The 19,779-nt window shown below is 35.8% G+C and overlaps 1 protein-coding gene across 1 annotated transcript in view; it reads right to left on the reverse strand.

The window, feature by feature from the left end:
- Positions 1-368: 368 nt before the first annotated feature.
- Positions 369-19,779, reverse strand: part of AGMO (alkylglycerol monooxygenase) — a 187,130-nt gene continuing 167,719 nt past the window's right edge. The window contains exon 13 of the mRNA XM_066565154.1: positions 369-842. Within this exon, the coding sequence (XP_066421251.1) occupies positions 762-842 (81 nt within the window). The 3' untranslated portion in view covers positions 369-761. The remainder of the gene's footprint in view (positions 843-19,779) is intronic.

Genomic DNA, 19,779 nt, shown 5'->3' on the forward strand with positions numbered 1-19,779 from the left:
GCCCAGCCTTGCAAATATATTGTCACGTGAGTGTCAGTGGGATACCCGTGTGTAAATCCTGGTTTGATCACTATCTAAAGTTGGCAATGCAGGTGTATTCTGTAAAGAACTCAGCCTAAGCTGCATGTCTGCATTATACAACACATGCATCTGCCAACTTTATTGAAGATGTTTCAACTCATACTAGGTCAAGTTATTTTACCATGCTGTTTTTAATCATTTTCTTGCCTCAACTACTCATCCTCATGTAGCTGTATGTTATGAACACTGAATTGGGCATGACATGGAGATTCTGGTGTAATTCAATCATTGCAGAAGAAATGACATTCACATATGTTTATGTTTAGCCTCAATAAGGAGACAGTCAATCACTTTATACCAGGTTACATCAGATATGATTTTAATTATTCCTCTTGTGAAAAATACTTTTCACATATTATTACTAACAAAATCACTGCAAAAATTAAATTAGTTTTACATGGTTTTGAAGAATTTGTAATCCTACGAATGCAAAAATCTATGCTCTGCATGAATATTTGATTTAAATTGGGAAGAAATTAAATATTTCTTTAAAAAAATCAAATAAAATTATTATACTCCCTTAGGAATCTTTCAAACCTTCATAGGAAATCACAAATCTCTCATATCATAAGTGAACTGATTGCAATACAGCATGATTCATGGTTGATTAATTCCAAGGAACTTAGAAGGTTATTCTGAAGTGCTGTTTCCACATTTAAGGTGATGTTAGATCCGCTCTTTCAGTGGTGTTTATCTTTGAATGAAGTGATCAGCTTCATAATTTGGATTCCCCAGAATGCAGCACAGAGGGAAAACAAGACCTACAACACAGAATTTACAATGAGAATGAGAAACATTATATGAGGTTGATTTGGTTTTTTGGGGTTTTCTTTTTAGTTTTTTTTGATCTGTAAACATAATGAATGGGTGAAAACAGAGAATTTGAGAAAAAAACCCTAAGAATTCTAGGTATACTGATAAATTCACTTTAGAAAAAGATGCTTTCTTTTTTCTACTACTCTTTATTGTGGACATTCCTGTTGAATTTTGACAAATGATCTGAAGAATGCTGACACAATAAGTGGCATGATAAGATATGAATAACCTTAAACAGGATCTATAGCAAAAGAAGCGTTCTAATTGCAATACAAAAGTATTTATTCCCCAACCTGCTGTTTAGGATGAGATACAAGGTAGATTGTAAACAACTTATCAGTGCAATACTCTTTATCTTATCCTTAGCTCTTTGCAACCTAATTTTTTTTTATTTGGTGAATTTATTGAGAGATCTAATAATTTTTTTTCAAAATCTATTTGCTGAAAACTGCATTAGGATGAGTAGTAAAGATTTCAGAGTAAAGTCTAAATTAGGTGATAGTTCTGTCTAGAACCCACAATGGAGCAAGATAAAATATGTATGCACATGGGTGCATGTGATATTTTGTATTTAACATTTTCTGAAATAAACTTTTGTCTTTCACATAGAAAAATTTCTCTAACTTGGAAAATTGCAAAATGTAGGCAGTTGTTATTGGTTACTGGAGTAAGTGATTTTTTTTCCATGAGTAAAACAAAATAATTTGTTTATACTGAAAGATATTTTAATAATATGATTTTTTGCTTTTGAACATTTTGAAAAAGAAATTTTGAGTCAGGTTGTAATAATTCTTTTTTCAGATCAATCTCTAATCTAAAGGTGCTGACTAGGAGAGCTCTAATTTTAACATTAACATAATTTAACATTCGACATTTAATAATGCATGGCCCAAGGGTCTACTTCTGTCTTTATCTAGACAGTCACTCACTGAAGTACATGGGATCAGAATGTCCAGCATAAATAATAAATTATCATAATACCCAAAAGGTACTAATTTTTCACTCAGTGAAGGCAGTGTCTGCTCTGATCGCTCTCAGAATCTTTTTGGGACAGGTACAGGCTTCATGCAATGTGTACTTTAGGTGTACAATATGCATATTTAGTAGCACAAGATGAAAAAAACACAATGTAGGAGTAAGTAAATTAAGTAAGTAAAATTCAAGTAAAATATAATTAAAATCCCCCAATTCTCATTCATTTTTTCTGAATTTCAATTATTTTCATTAAAGGCTTTAATTCTACTTGAGCAGGGGTAGACTGTCTCGTGTGTTTAAAACCTCTGATGATGCTATTGGCACTGTACTTGTAGTCCTATTTGCAGGCAAGACTCATAAAGTGCTCACCAAAAGATTTTTTTGATAAGAATTTCAGACTTTAGGAATGAAAAATTTAACTTCTTTTTATTTTCTTGCATTATCACAAACACCTTGTAAAGCTGTATAGCTCTATTTTCACAGCTATGGAAAGGAAAGTCTTTTTAAGCAGCACTGCAGTCACACAACTGCGTGTTTGGTGAGATTTTTCTATGCTGAGATGCTCTGCAGAAAAAATCTAATGCAAATAACTATCTGTATTTCTTATCTGGCTGTTATGCAATTGAGATGAGTATAAATTGTGATGTACATAAAACAATGACTTACATAAAACATGCTCTTACTGTGGAAAAATTCTGTCTATCTCCAGAAACAGAACTTATCCACTTGTCATAATTAGTACTTCTTTGACAGATTAATAAACTTATTTCATTCCTCACCTCAGAGAGATCATCCCTATTCCTGGAAGATGCATTAAATATAGAACTATTGTATTTTTAGAACAAGCACACTTAATGACTGAGGTGCAGGGCATTCGTAGGGGATTAATGACTGTTGGGACATGATGATGATCACCTGAAGAAGCACAGCCATGGGCCATTAAGCCCCAGGAAATGTCCTCAGCTAAAGATGGTTATTGCCATTATGGCCTGAAAATGAACAAAATATCTCAGGTGAATTTCTCTTTTTTAAATTAAGTGATGCAGTTTCTTCGTTCTTAATTAAATTCTTCACCGTGAATTTCCTAAAGCATGCAATCAATGCTTGTGGGGAAGTATTTAGAATTGCAGTTATTTTATCCAGAATGGAAAATCACATACTGCACACCGTGGATCTGCAAAACTAGTTTGGCTTCAATTCTATAAAATATTTCAATTCTATAAAATATATCAATTCTATAAAAGTATTGACTCACTGCCTATCAATGTCAGGACTGCCAATAATTGATGGAAATAATGCATTTGGGAAACAATAATGCTGCAAGGCTCTGGGAGGTGGAGGGGCTAAGAAAAACCCAAAAATCAGGATAAAAAATTAAGGGGCCACATCCTTGCCTGCACGACAGCAATTCTGGCTGTTTGTACTGCTGTAATGCTGACCTGCCCTGAGCAGAGCCAGCTGTATGGGGCTACCAAGCAGAAACTTGCTGGGTAGGTTGGAGCTCAGTTTCTTTTGATTGCTGCTACATATTTTGGAGTTACAAGGCTTGACCCACTTGAATGAATTGTGCAATCAGGTGATGTCAGGAATGGAAAGCTGAGACGATACGTGCCAGAACTCTGAGCAGACAATAGTGTGGGCAGCAGGAAGCAGCAAAGAGCATTCCACCAGGCAAGCTGAACTATAGTTGACCAGTATTTTTCTAATGCCCTTGGGAAAACATATTTCCTGAATCCTATGTGCAGATATTTTGTATCTTCTACTCAGCACTCTCACATGTGAATGGGTTAGGGGTTTTTTTTTTGGCTGTTTGGCTTTGGGTTATTTCATTTTCTAAATTATTTTCACAGAAATACTCATTCCTTCTTATACTGTCCAAACCCACTAATACTTGTCCTTTGATAAAAATATTCACATACTGGTTTCATGATTCATCTGGTTTTGAAATAAAAAGAGAGAATTTAGTATTATACCTTTTTCTTTTTTACACTGAACAAAGCTTCTCTCACCAACAATATGACATAAGAACAATAGTTTCACTTCTGTCTTAAAATGAAAAATTACTGTGGACAGTATTCATATATGGAAGAAGTCTAAAAGCAGGATTTCTCACAACCCTATATTTAGCCAAGTTAAATGCAAACTTTTTGCCACTTCAATATAAACACTTGTTACATTTACCTGTTCAAGTAACTACAGATTAATTATAGCCTGTCCTTTAGACTGCTGGAAGAGCACAAATATTTACATTACCTCCTTTCATATAGTCTATTTCCATACAGCCCATATTCTCTCCCTGAATTGTAGAAATGCAAATAACGTTATTCACAAGAACAAAGATGGCTTAACTAATGGATTGACTGCAGGACTGAGTCTGCTATTCACAGGAAATTCCCACTGGAGCAATCGAAGTTTATTAGGCTCTAAAGTACTTTAAAATCATTAGCTGAATTCAGGCACCCTCTTCTGCATGATTAGCTTTGTTGCTGAACACTAATGTTGTTTTCTGCCATTTTCTCTTTTGTAATGTCTTTGTATATCTGAGATGCCTAGACATGACGTCTTTCTTTTCTCCTGAAGATTTCATCTGGATAGAATTAGAAGGCTTTAGACATTGGTCTAAAAATGTAGACAAATATCCAAAGATAGTTCTTTAAGGAGGGGCAAGAGTCTTGAACCACCACCTCAGATTCTTTCCAACCTAAATTATTCAGTGATTCTCTGACATTTCTCATATTCTGCCCTGATATGTTTGCTCCAAATTTTGCTGAAGAGACAATCTGCAACTGCTATTCACAACTTCTGTGGTACAACATCATATGAATGGGCTTATTATATTGAATTCTCTGAACACCTCTGTGCTGGATAATGTATTCTTAGCTCTGGAGATGGCTCAGGAAGATCAGCACATCAACATATTTCATTAAGTTTGCTGGTCACATCATAGAGTGGACCTGATACTGGTAAATATGATAAACAATTAGTCCTCTCAATGTGATGTTGAGCATTGCCAATGTAATGCTAGAGTAGTTTAACTGATACTAAACATGATTAAGGCTCTTTTTACGTTCTTTATATACAAATTTGGATATGGCTTCTTCACAGGTACGAGATATAACTTTATACCATCAACAGTAATGATAATGTAATTTTTTAGACTTCATCTGAGACTCTGTCTGGACTGTGTCTGGGTAATGTCACTGTCCTTTCAAAATAAAGATGGAGATCATAAACTGATACAAAGGCTGAAAATTTTTTAATATTAATAACAAAATGATTGAACAAACTACTCTAGATTTCACAAGTACACAAATGATGCATTTTTCACCAATACCATATTTTTTCCCCATTTCTCTACAGATGACTGTTACAGGTGCTGAAATACACAGAAGAGATAGAAAATTTATGTCTCATAAGGAGAGGAAGATGTTTACTATTTCTGCAAGTCAGGATTTGGATAACAAATGCATGTATCTTCATTCTCAGTACAATGTTTGGAGACGAGCAGTCTGAGGCTAGTAGAGAAATGCCATAACATTAGTAGCAAATCCAGAAATCACTAATCTTGTACAGTGCACAGACCAAGAAGATTGCACTTTAAAAAAAGTGGCAATAATAATAGATGGAAGCTAGGAAACAGGAAGGTTCCTCTTCTGTGTGATGACCCCCTTATGCTTGGAAATATATGCAGAAGAAAGTGGGAAGCTAATTTTTCTTTGTTTTGGTGAAGGAACTGTGGATACAAGGGAACAGGGACAGCTACAATAATAGTGGCTTCACAGCTTTTGTTCAAGATTTCTGTAAAAGCAGCAGATGTTTGGAAATTCTCCATTAGGGCTCATGACACACCTTCAGACTACAGACCTTCAGCAGGTCTCAGAGATCCAGCATGCCCCTGACCTCGAACAAGGTGCCTATCTGATGTCCCTGCTCACTGCAGGGAAGGTGGAACCTGACTATCTCTAGAGGTCCCTTCCTAGCCTAACTATTCTATAACTCTGTGATTAAGACTCTGGTGGCACACACAGGGTTTAACCAAGTATTTCCAACACCCTCAAAGCAGATTGAGAGTTCACTCAGAGTGGTTTCTTCTTTTATGACATATCTCATTGGTTTTATACTTCACTATTAACAAATAATGAGAAAACAATAGGGAAGAGATATATACACCTCCTTCTTATTCTGTTAAATATTTTAAACATTCCTTCTTCTATTAAAATTTGGTCTGAGACTCTAAAGCTAGATAATGCATGAAAACTTAGGCTGCAAAAGCCCAAATACCTTAAAAGGCTTATATTACCTACCCAGGAAAGACAAAGAAAGATCTGGAGAGAGAATATCTATTTCTCAGTTGCTTTCACAGCTGGACACATCCCCAGTATGAAATCAAGTGCACTGCAGAGATGCCTGAGCTAGCAAGCACATAAGCTGCTAAATCTCAGCACAGCACCAGCTTGACTCTGTCTTTCCTGGCATTGCACACAAGCTAGTAAGTCACATTCCTCAGTTAAATACGTGGGGATTTTTACACAGGCAGTGCTATTGCAGTTATATTTAGACCTAAAATGGCTTTTGTGCAAGCAGCATGTTATCTGGCATCATGTCCTTCACTCAGGAGAAGCCAGTCCACTGCCTCTCAAATCGCTTGTGTAGATAAATGTATCCTGTTGAACTGTTACCTACGATATACTTTTCCTCTTGAGTCACAGAATAATTCTCAATTTAAGCACCGGGATTAGGAAGATTTTTACCTCATTCCCCAAAAGACAAAAATAGTTACTGAAGTGGGAAGCTTTCCTGTCAGTCATATGAATAGGAAATAAAAAATATGTTAATAATTATTAAATCTTCACCTTGTGATGAGCTAATGCAAGGAGACAGTATCAGCACCATACTCATTAACATGAATATAAACTCTGTATCTCTTCAGTATAAAATTTGTCTCATAGTATTTCATTGAAATATCTGAGAATACTTTCTTCAGTGTTACCCAATTCCATCTATAAATTTCTTGATCATCCTAAAATATTTATCTATTTTAAGTTGACCTCAAAGTAGAGAAAAATTCTTTTTATAATTTAGAAACATTTTAAAATAACTTCTGAACCAAGCCAGTTTCATAGTTTTGCAATTAATTTCCAAAAAAAGAAATTTACTGTTTAGAAAATTTCTATCATCCTCTGAGCTTAAAAATTTCATAAAACCTGTGAACAAAATTTATAATTTGCAATTCTAGAGCACAACAATATTTTAGAGTTTCTTTTATATTGCTTTAGTTTTATTTCTGACAAAACAGCTCTGAAAAACAAGATCAACAGTTTCAGAAGACCTTAATTCTGAATGTCACCTTTTGTATTTTAAATGTTATGAATTTTTTCAGCCTCAATTTAGCCCCAAATTTGAGAAAAAAGAGCCATGGAAATTTTCTCAAATATTTTATGAGATCAACAATTAAATTAAAATTTAATCAACAATTAAAAATAAGGCTTTCAGAGAAGTTAACAAAACTGATGGCAAAACAAAATGAAAACCTTAGCCAACCAGGCAACATACCTGTTTAATCTATTGCAGGCAAACAGGCCAAATAAGATTGAGAGAGTTATTGAGTCATTCATTGCAGAAATGAAATATGTGAGGTAGTTGTGTCTCAGTTTTGCTAAAGTTGTTGAATTTTTTATCTTAAACATTTTAACAGGAGTTGTATCCATTGAGATGCAACATCTCGTCACCTGCCAGCAGCTGTAACATAATTGCATATACCCCACTGCATCACTTCTAGCTCAAAGACAACTTGTAGGGTCAAATGGATATCTGTAAAGAAGCATTTCACTTCACAAAATATTATTTAATTTATATGTAAAGAACAGTTTAGTCTTCATTATTAAAAAAAATATAAAGCTCATTTTACTTTAATTGATAGATAACAGGACATATCTTATATTTTATCAAATTTATATTGTTCTCTTCGGCTTAAATAATTGAATGCTTTTAAATTCAGTATTCTAAGTGAGAAAGGCTGTATGTATATATAAGAGTAAGGGTAGGTTTTTTCTATAGTCATGGCTATAAGCAATGTTTGGGTACCATACTGATTAATCCTGCTTTGAAAAAAGTTTTACTTAAAAGATGGGACAAATTCATTTAAAAGAGCAATGCAGAAGGGAGCTCTCCTTTATGCTTTCATCCTAGTTTGAAAATACAGGAAAATTACAGCTACAGGGGAAAAAAAGGTAGTTTGAACATGGAAGAAAAACTGCTAAACATAACATTTCAGAATTTGGACAAGATAGTACCTGGCTGTGTAATATTTTCCAAAGAGGCATCTACAGACATATTCCAATCTCTTCAGTCCTTTAATTTTTATTTCAGTTTAATACAAACTTCACTTTTATGCTGAAGCAATTCAGTGTCTAATCTCTCCATCATTAGCAGGAGTAAAATATTCTTTGTTTCTATATGGATGTCTTCATTTCAGAGTGCAGCTGTAGTGCACAACCACCCTGGCAGGTGGTGAAGAGAACCAAGAGTGCTCAGTCAGCTTAAAGAGCTCTGACAAAGGTGCTGCAAAGTGATTTCCACTCACGGGTATACTAAATATCCTCTTGAGAGAAGGCTGACTAGCTATGAGCTCCAAAATGGAAATTTTTCCATTGTATGTGGGGAAAAATATTAAAAAAGTAATCCCAGCCTTTAAGCATAACCCACAGACATTAGATCACTGATGGGAAAAACTTTGCTGCAGATGTTGAAAAGACGTGATGGGGAAAAGCTGGCTTCTGTGTCTAATGGCAAATGTGAAAGAAAGGATTAAGAATGTGCAGAGAGGGATAAAAAAATTGAGTGACAAGCAGGAGGGATTTCCAGTACAGTGAACAAACACCAGAAAAGTATTCAAGACAGACGGGAAGATCAAGGCTAAAATTCACTCTAGGTGAAGACTGCTCTTAAAGCCAACATGTTGTAAGGAGAAATTGATGCTTTAATTGAAAAATGAAGAACAGAGAAGGCTGTTCTCAGCATTAAAAAAATTAAATCAACCAATTTCTGAATGAAGGAAATGGGTCAATAGTCATTAATACCATAAAGGAAAAGGCTTGCCATGGAAGGCACATGTCCACATTAAAGGTGGAACACAGTAACGCTGCTGGCCAGCCCTCTTTTGAGGCCAAAGACAATAAACTATGACTGTTCTTAAGTTTTTAAGTTCACAAAGAAGAAAAATATACTGAGGTTGATCCAGCCTTTACATGGAAAACTAGATGTCCTGGCTGTTGGTGTCTCTCTTCCCTGGTCTCAAGACTTCCTATGGTGTGGTTTCTTGCTTCTATTCTTCCCTGGAGAAACTCCCATTTATTCCAAAAACTCATCATCTTTCTATTATATAAAAGAAGTTGTTATTGACATTAACCACAAATGTATTCAAATGAGCTAAATAATTAATATTCCCACTTATTATGTCAAGCCAATAGAGTTGTATTGTTTATTAGGTTAGAGAAAATAAGGCTCATGGAAGTAATCTATGTGACTTTTTAATAGGAAAACTAGGGGACTATGGTCCAAATGAAACTTCTGTATGGAAGATGAAGTTGGAGAAGAAATACCCAGAAAGGAAGAATTAAAGATTGAATCACAAAGTGAAAAATAAACCAGAATTTTGATGAAAAAGCAGGCACTTATATTATAACATTTCCAAAATATAAAAACAAGACAAAAATTTAAATATTTCTCTTTTCCTAGAAAATGTGAGATTCATAATAGTTTTTTAAAAATCTGGAGATGCTGAAGAAAACATGTAATTGAGTAGAGATGGGAGGTACTATAGAGAAACCAAATACACAAATATTCTGTGAGGAATAATCATTAAGGAGGAGCATATAAGAAAAAAGAGTGTATAAGGAGTATATAAGAAACAAATTTGAGTTAGAGTAGTTCACAAACAAACCATGTCTCAAACTAAAATGCTGATACAAAAAAGATGTCAGTATCAATGTGAAAGATATTAACAGAAGCATTTATTCATAACGATTATATAACATATATATGTTACTATGTTATATTTTATATATGAATTATATAAAAGAAGCACTTAATGTACTGATTCAGTGACTGAAAGGTGGTGAAGTCTTTAGGGAGACATAGATAAGCTGGATATAGTAATGAAGTAGACTACAAGAATAATAGAAAGATTTAGAGAAATGGACCTGTAGGAAAGCTTGAAGCAATTCTGCTGTGTATTTTTGAGAAAACAAACAAACAAACAAAAATACTCAGGAGGGGAGAAAGATCAATTTTTTGACATGTAAAAGACTAATACAAAAATAAATGATGATAAGCTAGTGGTTAGGGTAATGGAAACAAAACAAAAGCCTTTTCTAACTAAAATTTTCCTTAGATAATGGGTGGGTTAAGGATGGTATAGCATTGGAATCAGCTATGTATGGAAGCTGGTCTGTAAATAGTTAGACAGGCATGTGTCTATGTGCAGCTGTACTCGATCTTTCTGATGGGATCTCTGCCAGTTTGGTATTTCTGTTTATTCACAATGAATATAAAAGCACCCTCCACCTCTAAATAACTTTTTCTCAGATCTACTTTGCCAACAGTGGTTAATAAAGATATGTCTGCCTTGAACAGGGAGCAACCGTGACTTAGCAACTATTTTTTTTGCAATAACCAACCTTGTGCAACACTTCACCAATTTCAGTCTCAGATGTGGTTGTCACCTTAGTAAAAGTATGAAAAGCAGAATCTGATGTTTCTTTCCACCACTGCCCTCCCCGCTCAGTTTCTGGCATTGAATGTGGCTGAACCTGCCTCCCATCAGAGAAGTCACAGGACTATAACATTCAGAGATCAGCTTGCATTGCCTCTTCAGACAATAGCTGCAAAGGCTGATGGCAGAAGCATGAGCTAATTTGCTCCTATTTCACACTCAGCATACTCTACACTAAAGCCACAGGATTGCATAGTAGAAATAATTTGCCTTTAAGACCGAAAGAGTAATCAAGTAATTATGGTAAAAGCCTGGAATGCTGGGCTATTCAATCTGCATACTTTGCCATAGATTACACAGCATAGAGCAAGACTATTAGTCTCTGTAGTTTCTTAGCTGCAAAAAGCTGGTGACTCTGTTTCCCCAAAAAAGAGTTACTTTCCAATCTTGATTTTACTAAAATCCAAGATAGTTTCATTGACTACAGCAATTTCTGAGAAGACAAAGACATTTCAAAAAGACATGGATTTGGCCTTCTGTGTTTTTATTCTGACAACCCTCATATCAATAATTATGAATCCTTTTTTTGTTTTTTTAATCTCAACAAAAATGTTCTTGGATAAATACAACAGACATCCTTAAGAATCAGATAATTTCATGCATTTTTTATGTCACTCCAGCTATTGAGCAATCTTAGTTCCATAAATCATAGTGCTGGCCACATGAAGAGCTAAAAATGGTGTGAGAATTTCTTTCTGTCTCATGATTATACTGCTTTTAAAAAGTCACAAATCACAGTAATATGAACAATGGCCGAGTGTTGGAAAAAATAGCAAACCAGGCTTCAGTTTTATAGCAACATATCGTTTAATAGTTCTAAGTTTTTGGGTTGGGGTTTTGTTTTGGGGTTTCTCCCCCCCTACATTGGACCCTGCATTAAAAAGCACGTTGTGCCCTGAATATGCTCATCTTGGAAAGGCTATTTGGTATTGTTGTATTTGTATGTCAAAGGGAGGACTCAAGTCTCAACAATTGTTAACCTCTCCCATGGTGAGCTAATAAAAGGTCAGAGACCCACATGTGGCTTGCAGCCTGGGGAATTTCTCTCAGTGTTCTGCCAGGGATGGGACTGCCTGAATGATTTCTCTCATAAGTTTTAAGCCATAAACTGCATCCTTCTTGGCTTGCTGTGCCAAAACTGGACCCAAGGGTATCCAGAGTCTTTGCTGATGGAAAAAAATGAGTGCTTCCTATGGAAGCCACAGATGTTTTCCTGAGAGAGAGAGAGAGAGAGAGAGAGAGCACAGATGCTCAAATATTTCTCTTCTTTCCATTTCTGACTACCTGTGCTGGCAGTAGTCCCAAGAAAGGGGGAGGACAGAGACAGGCATCCAGCTGCTTTCAATAAACCTTGGCAGCACAGGTATTGAATGCCTAAACACTAAAAGTGTTCAAAACTGATTTTTTTCAGGATTTCAAACTATGAAAATGTGAAAGCATGTGCTAGTGCTCCTCATCTTCCCATCTCGAGCAGAAATTTAGTGATCAGGATAATTACCCTAGATATGAAATTAGACAATTTTTAACTGTTGAAAAGATATAACTCATAGAAGAGGATGTCTGTATGAATATAAATATATACATACATAGAATTCAAAAGGATTTATAAAATGCATATATCCCATGCATTTTCTAGAAAGATTTGTTTCTTCCATCGGACAGTAGGTTGATTGTCACAATGTGGATTTGATTTTGCATTGCAGGGCCATAGTTATCCCCAGTGTAAGTCTGAAGTCAAAGAAAACACTTTTGCAAAGTTATATTATGTTGTTATATTATGTTAAGTTATATTATAAACTGATTTGACCCAGAATTGTATTTACATCAGCTACCTCACAAATTTCATTGAAGTTAAATTACATTAGAATGATGCTTATGATACTGTTTTTTTTGCCTATACATATTTATGTCCAAAGATCCTTTCATGGATACACTTGATCAAAAGTCTATGCTTCTGCTCTGGACAGGTTACATAGCTGGTTTGAAACCTTTATATTGCCACTATTCAACACTTTCCTCCAGTTCTACCTTTTGAAATATTACATAAGTATTTCTTAAATGGGATTAATTAGTCCAGATAAAACACAGTAAATAAGTGGAACTAATAAGTGGAAACTGTATAGCAGATAGCCATAGCTGATAGGTAAACAGCAAAACAGCACACAGATAAGACTGCAAACCTCCTGGATTTAATGGTTATTCATTGCTCAATTAATCAGCAGAAGCACTCTGAGTTAAACTTACAGCTCACCAGTTTATTTGCTTATTATAAGGACAGCTCTATCCATCTCATTCATAGTTGCACACCTGTTTGCTACCTGCAGCCAGTGCCTGCCCCTCCTGTTACAGCATTTTTTCCTATGAAGTGGAAAAACATCTGTCTATCAACAAGGGAAGTAAGCAGAGAATACTGATGTCTGCAAAATCTTTGGGAAAGTGCTTTGGGAAAGAGTAGCTCTATAAAAGTGCTATTTTTCCCAACAGACAATCAAAAGGGTATTCTCTCCACAAGAACGAATTCTCTCCTTCTGAATGATGCTCACACATCAGGCTGCTTGAACAGGCACTGACCACTCTTCCTCAGAGCAATCCCTCTCCACCCAATTGCTTATCAAGACCTTCAAGCTCTTTCACTTACATTCAATCCCCCACATTTTTTGGGATTTATGTCTTGATTGCTACCTAAACACCAGACACCTTTTTCCACATCACCTCTGGATCAAAGAACATTGCAATATTCTTGCCCTAAAAGACAAGCTGCTCTCCTAGCCAGTACAGAGCAATAGCTTTGGCTTGACACTTCCACAAAGGTATTGTTGTTGAGTGTCTGAGCGCTCCTTCAAACCAGAGAAGCTTTAAAGCTGGTGAAGCCAAGTCCAACATGGAAGATAAAATATTTCTAAAGCATAAGGATAAGAAGTTAGATCTTCTCTAAGTGGTGATCTCATAGCTTAGCCATATAGGCCTCTACCCCCCTCTGAGAGATAGAAACCACCAGCAAGATGGACTATGGCCAAATCCTTCTAGGAAAGAATGAGAGGAAGAAAGTGGTTTCACTTGACCAAGCCAGCAAGTCTGAGCTTGTCACGAATTCAACAAAAAAACTTCTGCATCTAAGCTACACCTTGCCTAAAACTCTTCAAACAGGGAAAGGTATTATGGGAATTTTGCTCCCTGTATTATACACTAAAGTTTGATTCTACCATACCTTACTCCTTGACTCATGTATTGCACTTCCAAAAGCACCAGTGTCTGATCTTTCTGCTTTCTTGTCCCATTATTTTTAAAATAGAAACTAATACTCCAGCTGTTAGAAAGTGAGCAATCATCCATTTTTTTCTCCAAACTAATTGACAGAGGTCTTTAAAAAGTCAGTTGTCTGCCCAAAATAAAGCATCCCTTTGCAACAATAAAAATCAATCCCTAACTACCTACTTAAAAGTAAGAATGAAACAATTTCCAATTGTTCATTAAGAATCAAAGAGGTTTTTCCAAAGACTAATTAATCTAGGTAATATGTTTATCTCTAGTTTTAGTTTAGTTATTTGAAATACTTTGCTCTGCTAGCCCTTTTAATTTTTTTCTACTCCTAAACTCATTTATAATGAATCCTTTCATATTTACTGAAATTATCCTCCCTTTTTACATCCTTCAAGCTCTCTCAGAATAGAAGCTTTTTGCAGTTACATATCAGCCATATCATTTTTTCAGCAGTGCTATACAAACACACTGGTTTTTTTTTTTGTGTAAGCCTGCATACTTAAATACTGAATCATACAGAAATATGGAAAACAAGTGAGTTATCATTGTAATCACTAGAGCAAGAGAATGGAAGGAAACAGGATTACAGAAGTGTAGACACAGTTCTGACAAATTCTTATATTTATACACATATGTGATATAAGAACTAATCTTACAACTCTTACAAAATAATCTTACAGAAGTCTATAGGTGGACACACATTAAAAATACAGCATTAAGGCTGAAAATCTGAAAGAAATCCAATTTTTTTTAGCAATGAGAACAAATATCACACCTTAAAAAAAATTATGTCCAAATAAGTAAAATAGCTCAGCAATAAGATAATCTTATAGAAAAATCACAGGTACATCTGTAGTGATGACAGATAATGGAATCTGAGGAAAGACTAGTACAGACAACTTGGAATATGGCTTTGAGTCTTATGATTGTTAAAGAAATACTGTCAGATACCACAAGATTAGTCTATCTAAGGAATTTAGTACTGATTTCATAATGACACCATCAGAGAACAGCTCCTTTATTTTTGAATAAAGGAGAAGCTAACTGGTTAAAAAAGTTACCTAAAAGCACCTCCACCTGCTGCCAATCAGAGAAAAAGAAATGAGCAAGCTACCTATAGATTCAAAAAAACTTATTGCAGTCAACAGTTGTATGTAAATGTATTTAGGAACAGAGACGAAAGTGAAGAAGAACCAAAAAATTCTGAACACAGATCCTGTGTTTCTGAATAGACAACCATGAATTTTTCATTAATAAACCCACACAATTAGGTAATTTAGATGCATAGGTTTGTTCTATCTGTAACTAGCAGCTTTCTGTGGGACTATCTCACAGGGCTGGTTCTAATCCACAGATGAGGAACTGGATCAATTTGCTTTCCTGTGCTCATTGGGCTACGAGCCATGCTAAAATACTGAGCAACTGGAACATGAAGAGTGACTCTTAGATGTTCTCTTCATCCACACAGGGTGAGTTGGACCTAGTATCTTCCAAAAGGCTGCAACAATGGTAAAAGGCCACTTTCTGATGGTATTTGGTTTCCAAAACAGGCCTTGAATGGACCTCTTGTTAAGTTGTTCTCCCACACACATTCATAACAAGAACATGTAATAATCGGAAAGTGAAAAATTTATTCTTTGTAGTTTTTGTAATTTTGCCCAGTGGTTTGTCAGTCTTATGAATTCCAAGTCTGTTCATCCTATGTGAATTTATACTCAGTACTGAAATGTAATTGTCTGGAAAATGTGAGATAGAAAGAAGTAGCATTTATTTCTATATCTTTAATATAGCTGAACAATTTTAGAGTAAAAAGACATATGCAAAACCAATAAGACCTATGTTAATGATTTTATCTCCATAACCCTGTATTCTCTTTATGAAGTACTGTATTGAAACATAATTTAAAAACCAAATCAAGTAAGAGTTCCATTCTGATGGTGTAAAACTTTAACCAGGGAATTGTGCAGAATCTGTAGTTCATTAAAAATGAAATAAAATTTGTAGTATGACACATATATCTGGAATTAGGAAATAATGGTAAAGACATATATCTATCATTACTCTGTCAAAATGCAGAGACTCATGTGGGATTAATACAACTGAATCCTATTACTGAGGTGAGGAGAGGAAGAAATTAGCAACCTAAAAGATCTAACTCTGGATTTGAGTATCCTTTCTTGGGTGTTTTAGCATTTAAAAAAAAAACAGTTGAAAATGATTGATCTCCACAAAAAGCTTTGCTATGTTTATGTAAGGTATACATTTTTCTATGTTTATGTAAGATATACATTTTGTTTAGATTTACAGAAATAATTTTGTTCAATACATTTCATCCCCTCTGCTACACCAAAATCTTATGCAATAGATTTATTAATCAAAATTACCTGGCTATTTCTGTATGGGTTCTTCTTTTCCTGCAGATCATGTCTTATTACAAATCCTTTATGTGCCTGCATCATACTTGATTTTATCTTTGTTAAAGACACATTTAACCTCGTATGAAGACATCCTACTGTATTGCAGACATCTACCCTCTAAAAACCTGACAACTTGACAACTTTTGGGAAGGCAGTACCTAAGAAGCCTCCAAGAACAGCCTCTCCAGTTGACTCAACATCTGATCCATCAAGTCTAATACAATCCTTTTTATATACTGGCATATAGGCAAAACAACACACAGGTTTAGCAGTACCCAACAATGCTGACTCTCCAGCTGATATAATCAGCTGGAAATTTACAGCTTTGTCGTTGAGTGGGAATGTTGTGGCATAAATATTGAATTCTCTTGGGAAAACTGGCTGCTCATGTCTTAGACACGCTCTTTTCTCGGTAAAAACACCTGTCTGAATGACTGGTCACAAAAAAAATGGTGCAGTTATATCCAGCTTGTAAACAGTGACAAATGGTGCTCCTTAGGTCTCAGACAGGGTCAATTTCATTCCATATCTTTATCTGGATAAGGGGAGCAAGTGTACTCTCTGTCTCTTTGCAGATGACACCAAGATCACAGGCAGTGTTTGATCTGTTTGAAGGCAGGAAGGCTCTGCAGAAGGATCTGGACATGCTTGATTAATGGGATGAGACCAACTGTATGAGGTGAATCTTCAAGAAAGCAAAGTGCCAGAGCCTGCACCTGAGTCACAACAACTGCAGGAAGCGCTACAGGCTGAGGGCAGAGTGCCTGGAAACTGCCCAGTGGAAAAGGACCTGGGAGTGTTGCTCAACAGCTGGCTGAATATGAGCTGTCAATGTGTCCAAGTAGCCAAGAAGACCAATGGCATCCTGGTGTGTATCAGCAACAGTGTGGTCAGCAGGACCAAGGCAGTGATTGTCCCTCTGTACACTGCACTGGTGAGGCCACACCTTGAATTCTGCGTCCAGTTTTGGGCTCCTCTCTACATGAAAGACATTGAGGTGTGGGAGCAAGTCCAGAGAAGGACAAGAGAGCTGGTGAAGGGTCTGGAGCCCAAGTCCTAAGAGAAACAGTTGAGGTAGTTGGCATTGTTTTGGTCTGGAGGATGAAGAGGCTCAGGGGGAGCCTTATTGCTCTTTACAGCTGAAAGGAGGATGTAGTAAGGCATGAGATCAGTCTCTTCTCCCAAGAAAAAAAGCAGTAAGACAAGAGGAAATGGCCTCAAGTTGTGCCAGAGGAGGTTTAGATTGGATATTAGGAAAAATTTCTTCCCAAAAGAGTTGTCAAGCACTGGAACAACCTGCCCAGGAAAGCAGTGGAGTCACCCTCCATGGAAGTATTTAAAAGATATGTGTATGTGATGCTTACAGATGGGGTTTAGTGTTGGACTTAGTAATGCTACATTAACAGTTGGCCTCCATGACCCTGGACATTTTTTCCAACCTAACTGATTCTATGTTTTTATGGACTGAGACTAAATTCCTATTTCTCAAGAAATAGCAAGCAGGCAAACCACTCTACCAGTGCTCACTCAAATAAAGCTCTGAATGCAAGGAATTTTAGGTTGACATACAGAGGAAAGAGAGGACCTGCAATGTGCCATCACCAGGGCCAACATATGGATGCAGGAAGCACCATTCAGAAAGAATCAACTCTTGTCTCATAGATAAAGAGCAGCATAAGGAAGCTTATTTACTCATATTGAATCATTAATATCTTCTTAATGTTAAAGAGATAACAAAAAGCTAACAGGTCGGCAACATCTGCATGTTGGTATAAAACCCCTGTTAAGCTTAGAGAAGTTAAAAGGGACACATGACAAATAAACTTCTAAAGCCCACTTGACTCTTCCCCTGAACAGCAGTAGAACTCTCATAACTTCATTTTTGCTGCTCCCCTAAGGAAAATACTCCTCAAACACTGATGATTACGACTCCCTTCACAGTTGTCTCTTTTTATTTTTTTCTTTCCATTGTTACACTTGACATCTTGCTCTTGCACAAAAAATTGCACCGGCAACAGCCTTAGAATAAACAATAAGCCCCTGCTGGTTTTAGTTCTTCCCTCTTCAATCACTTTATCTGGTCACTCAGCCTGGCCTGGCATCCCACCTGGTGTAGGACCTACATGCATGTACGTATCCTGTATGAGACTCTCACCCCTCAAATACCCAGTTCCTCTCTTGGACAGCTCACATTGGACCACTTCTATGAGTATGTGGATAGTGATAACACACCCAAATGAATTATGGGGCAAAAGGTCAGCAAGAATTTTAGCCAATGAAAACACTATTAAAGATTTATATACTCACATCATTAAACTGCTTTATAAGTGATATGTTGTCTTTAGATAGGGAAAAAATGATACCTTTACTTTATACTGGTATGCCATTGAAAGCCTAGCAGAAAACTGTGACTAAAAACTCAGGTTGTGTTAAAAGACCAAAAACCAAACAAAAATAAAATCCTGGACAGAGAATGAATTGCAAATGAGGTGCTTGCAGGTAGGATGTAATTTTCTCTAGCTAGGGCATTAAAGGACAAATAGGAGTATTACAAGTGCCCTGTATGTGAAGGGAACAGGATGGATCAGGGTGGAACTTGGATTGTTATCCTTCTCAGTTATTATAGTGATGAGAACATTATATACACACACTCTGGAAATCCACTACCTATATCAATTCCACAATAAGGAACACAAACGTACAGGAGTTTAGGATATTAGAAACATGACAGGAAGAACTTTTGGAAACAAGTTTGATTCCTACAAACATAGTGATAAGAAAATACACAAATATTTTGTCCCGAAAAGCCTGCAGAACACAACAGAAGGTATAATATTTCCTCAAGTACTGTGCTAAGCTTTAGTCTGTAATAAAATCAGAAAATCTACAACACATATACAACAGAAAGATCAGGGAAGCCATGGTGACACTCAAAGAAGTACACATACAATGGGATTAGAGTTCCTAAAAGTCATTGATGCATAAACCAGCTTTTCTCTTTATGTTCTTGCTATAATCTAATAACATACTCCTAAATAGAACTAGATTTTCCATATCAGAGTTTCTGAAGTTTCTAATGTAGCCTAGAGTGTGCCTTGGAATTTTCTAGAAGGAATATATTCTAAGTGACACAGCATTATAGTTGAATTTTGTCTTTTTTTTTTATTTGCACAAATTAATTACCATTTGGAGCATTTGTGTGGTTTCTGTAAATAATTGTGTGGCCTGGTAACCTGTCTCAAAAGATTTATTGTATATATTTTTTTATGGAATGTTTAGCTGAAGCAGCACTCATATTAATGAATGCAGAAAAAAAAAAGAAAACAAATCATGTATGTCAATAACATTTCCTTTAAAAGTTTTCTGCATCGATAGAATAACAGTGTGGCATGGAACTAAAAGTAAGAGTGAAATACAAACGAAGAAATTTACATAAACAAGTGCAATATATCAAGA

This window comes from Molothrus aeneus, chromosome 1 (genome assembly GCF_037042795.1).
Source record: "Molothrus aeneus isolate 106 chromosome 1, BPBGC_Maene_1.0, whole genome shotgun sequence".
In the NCBI taxonomy this organism is placed as follows: Eukaryota; Metazoa; Chordata; class Aves; order Passeriformes; family Icteridae; genus Molothrus; species Molothrus aeneus.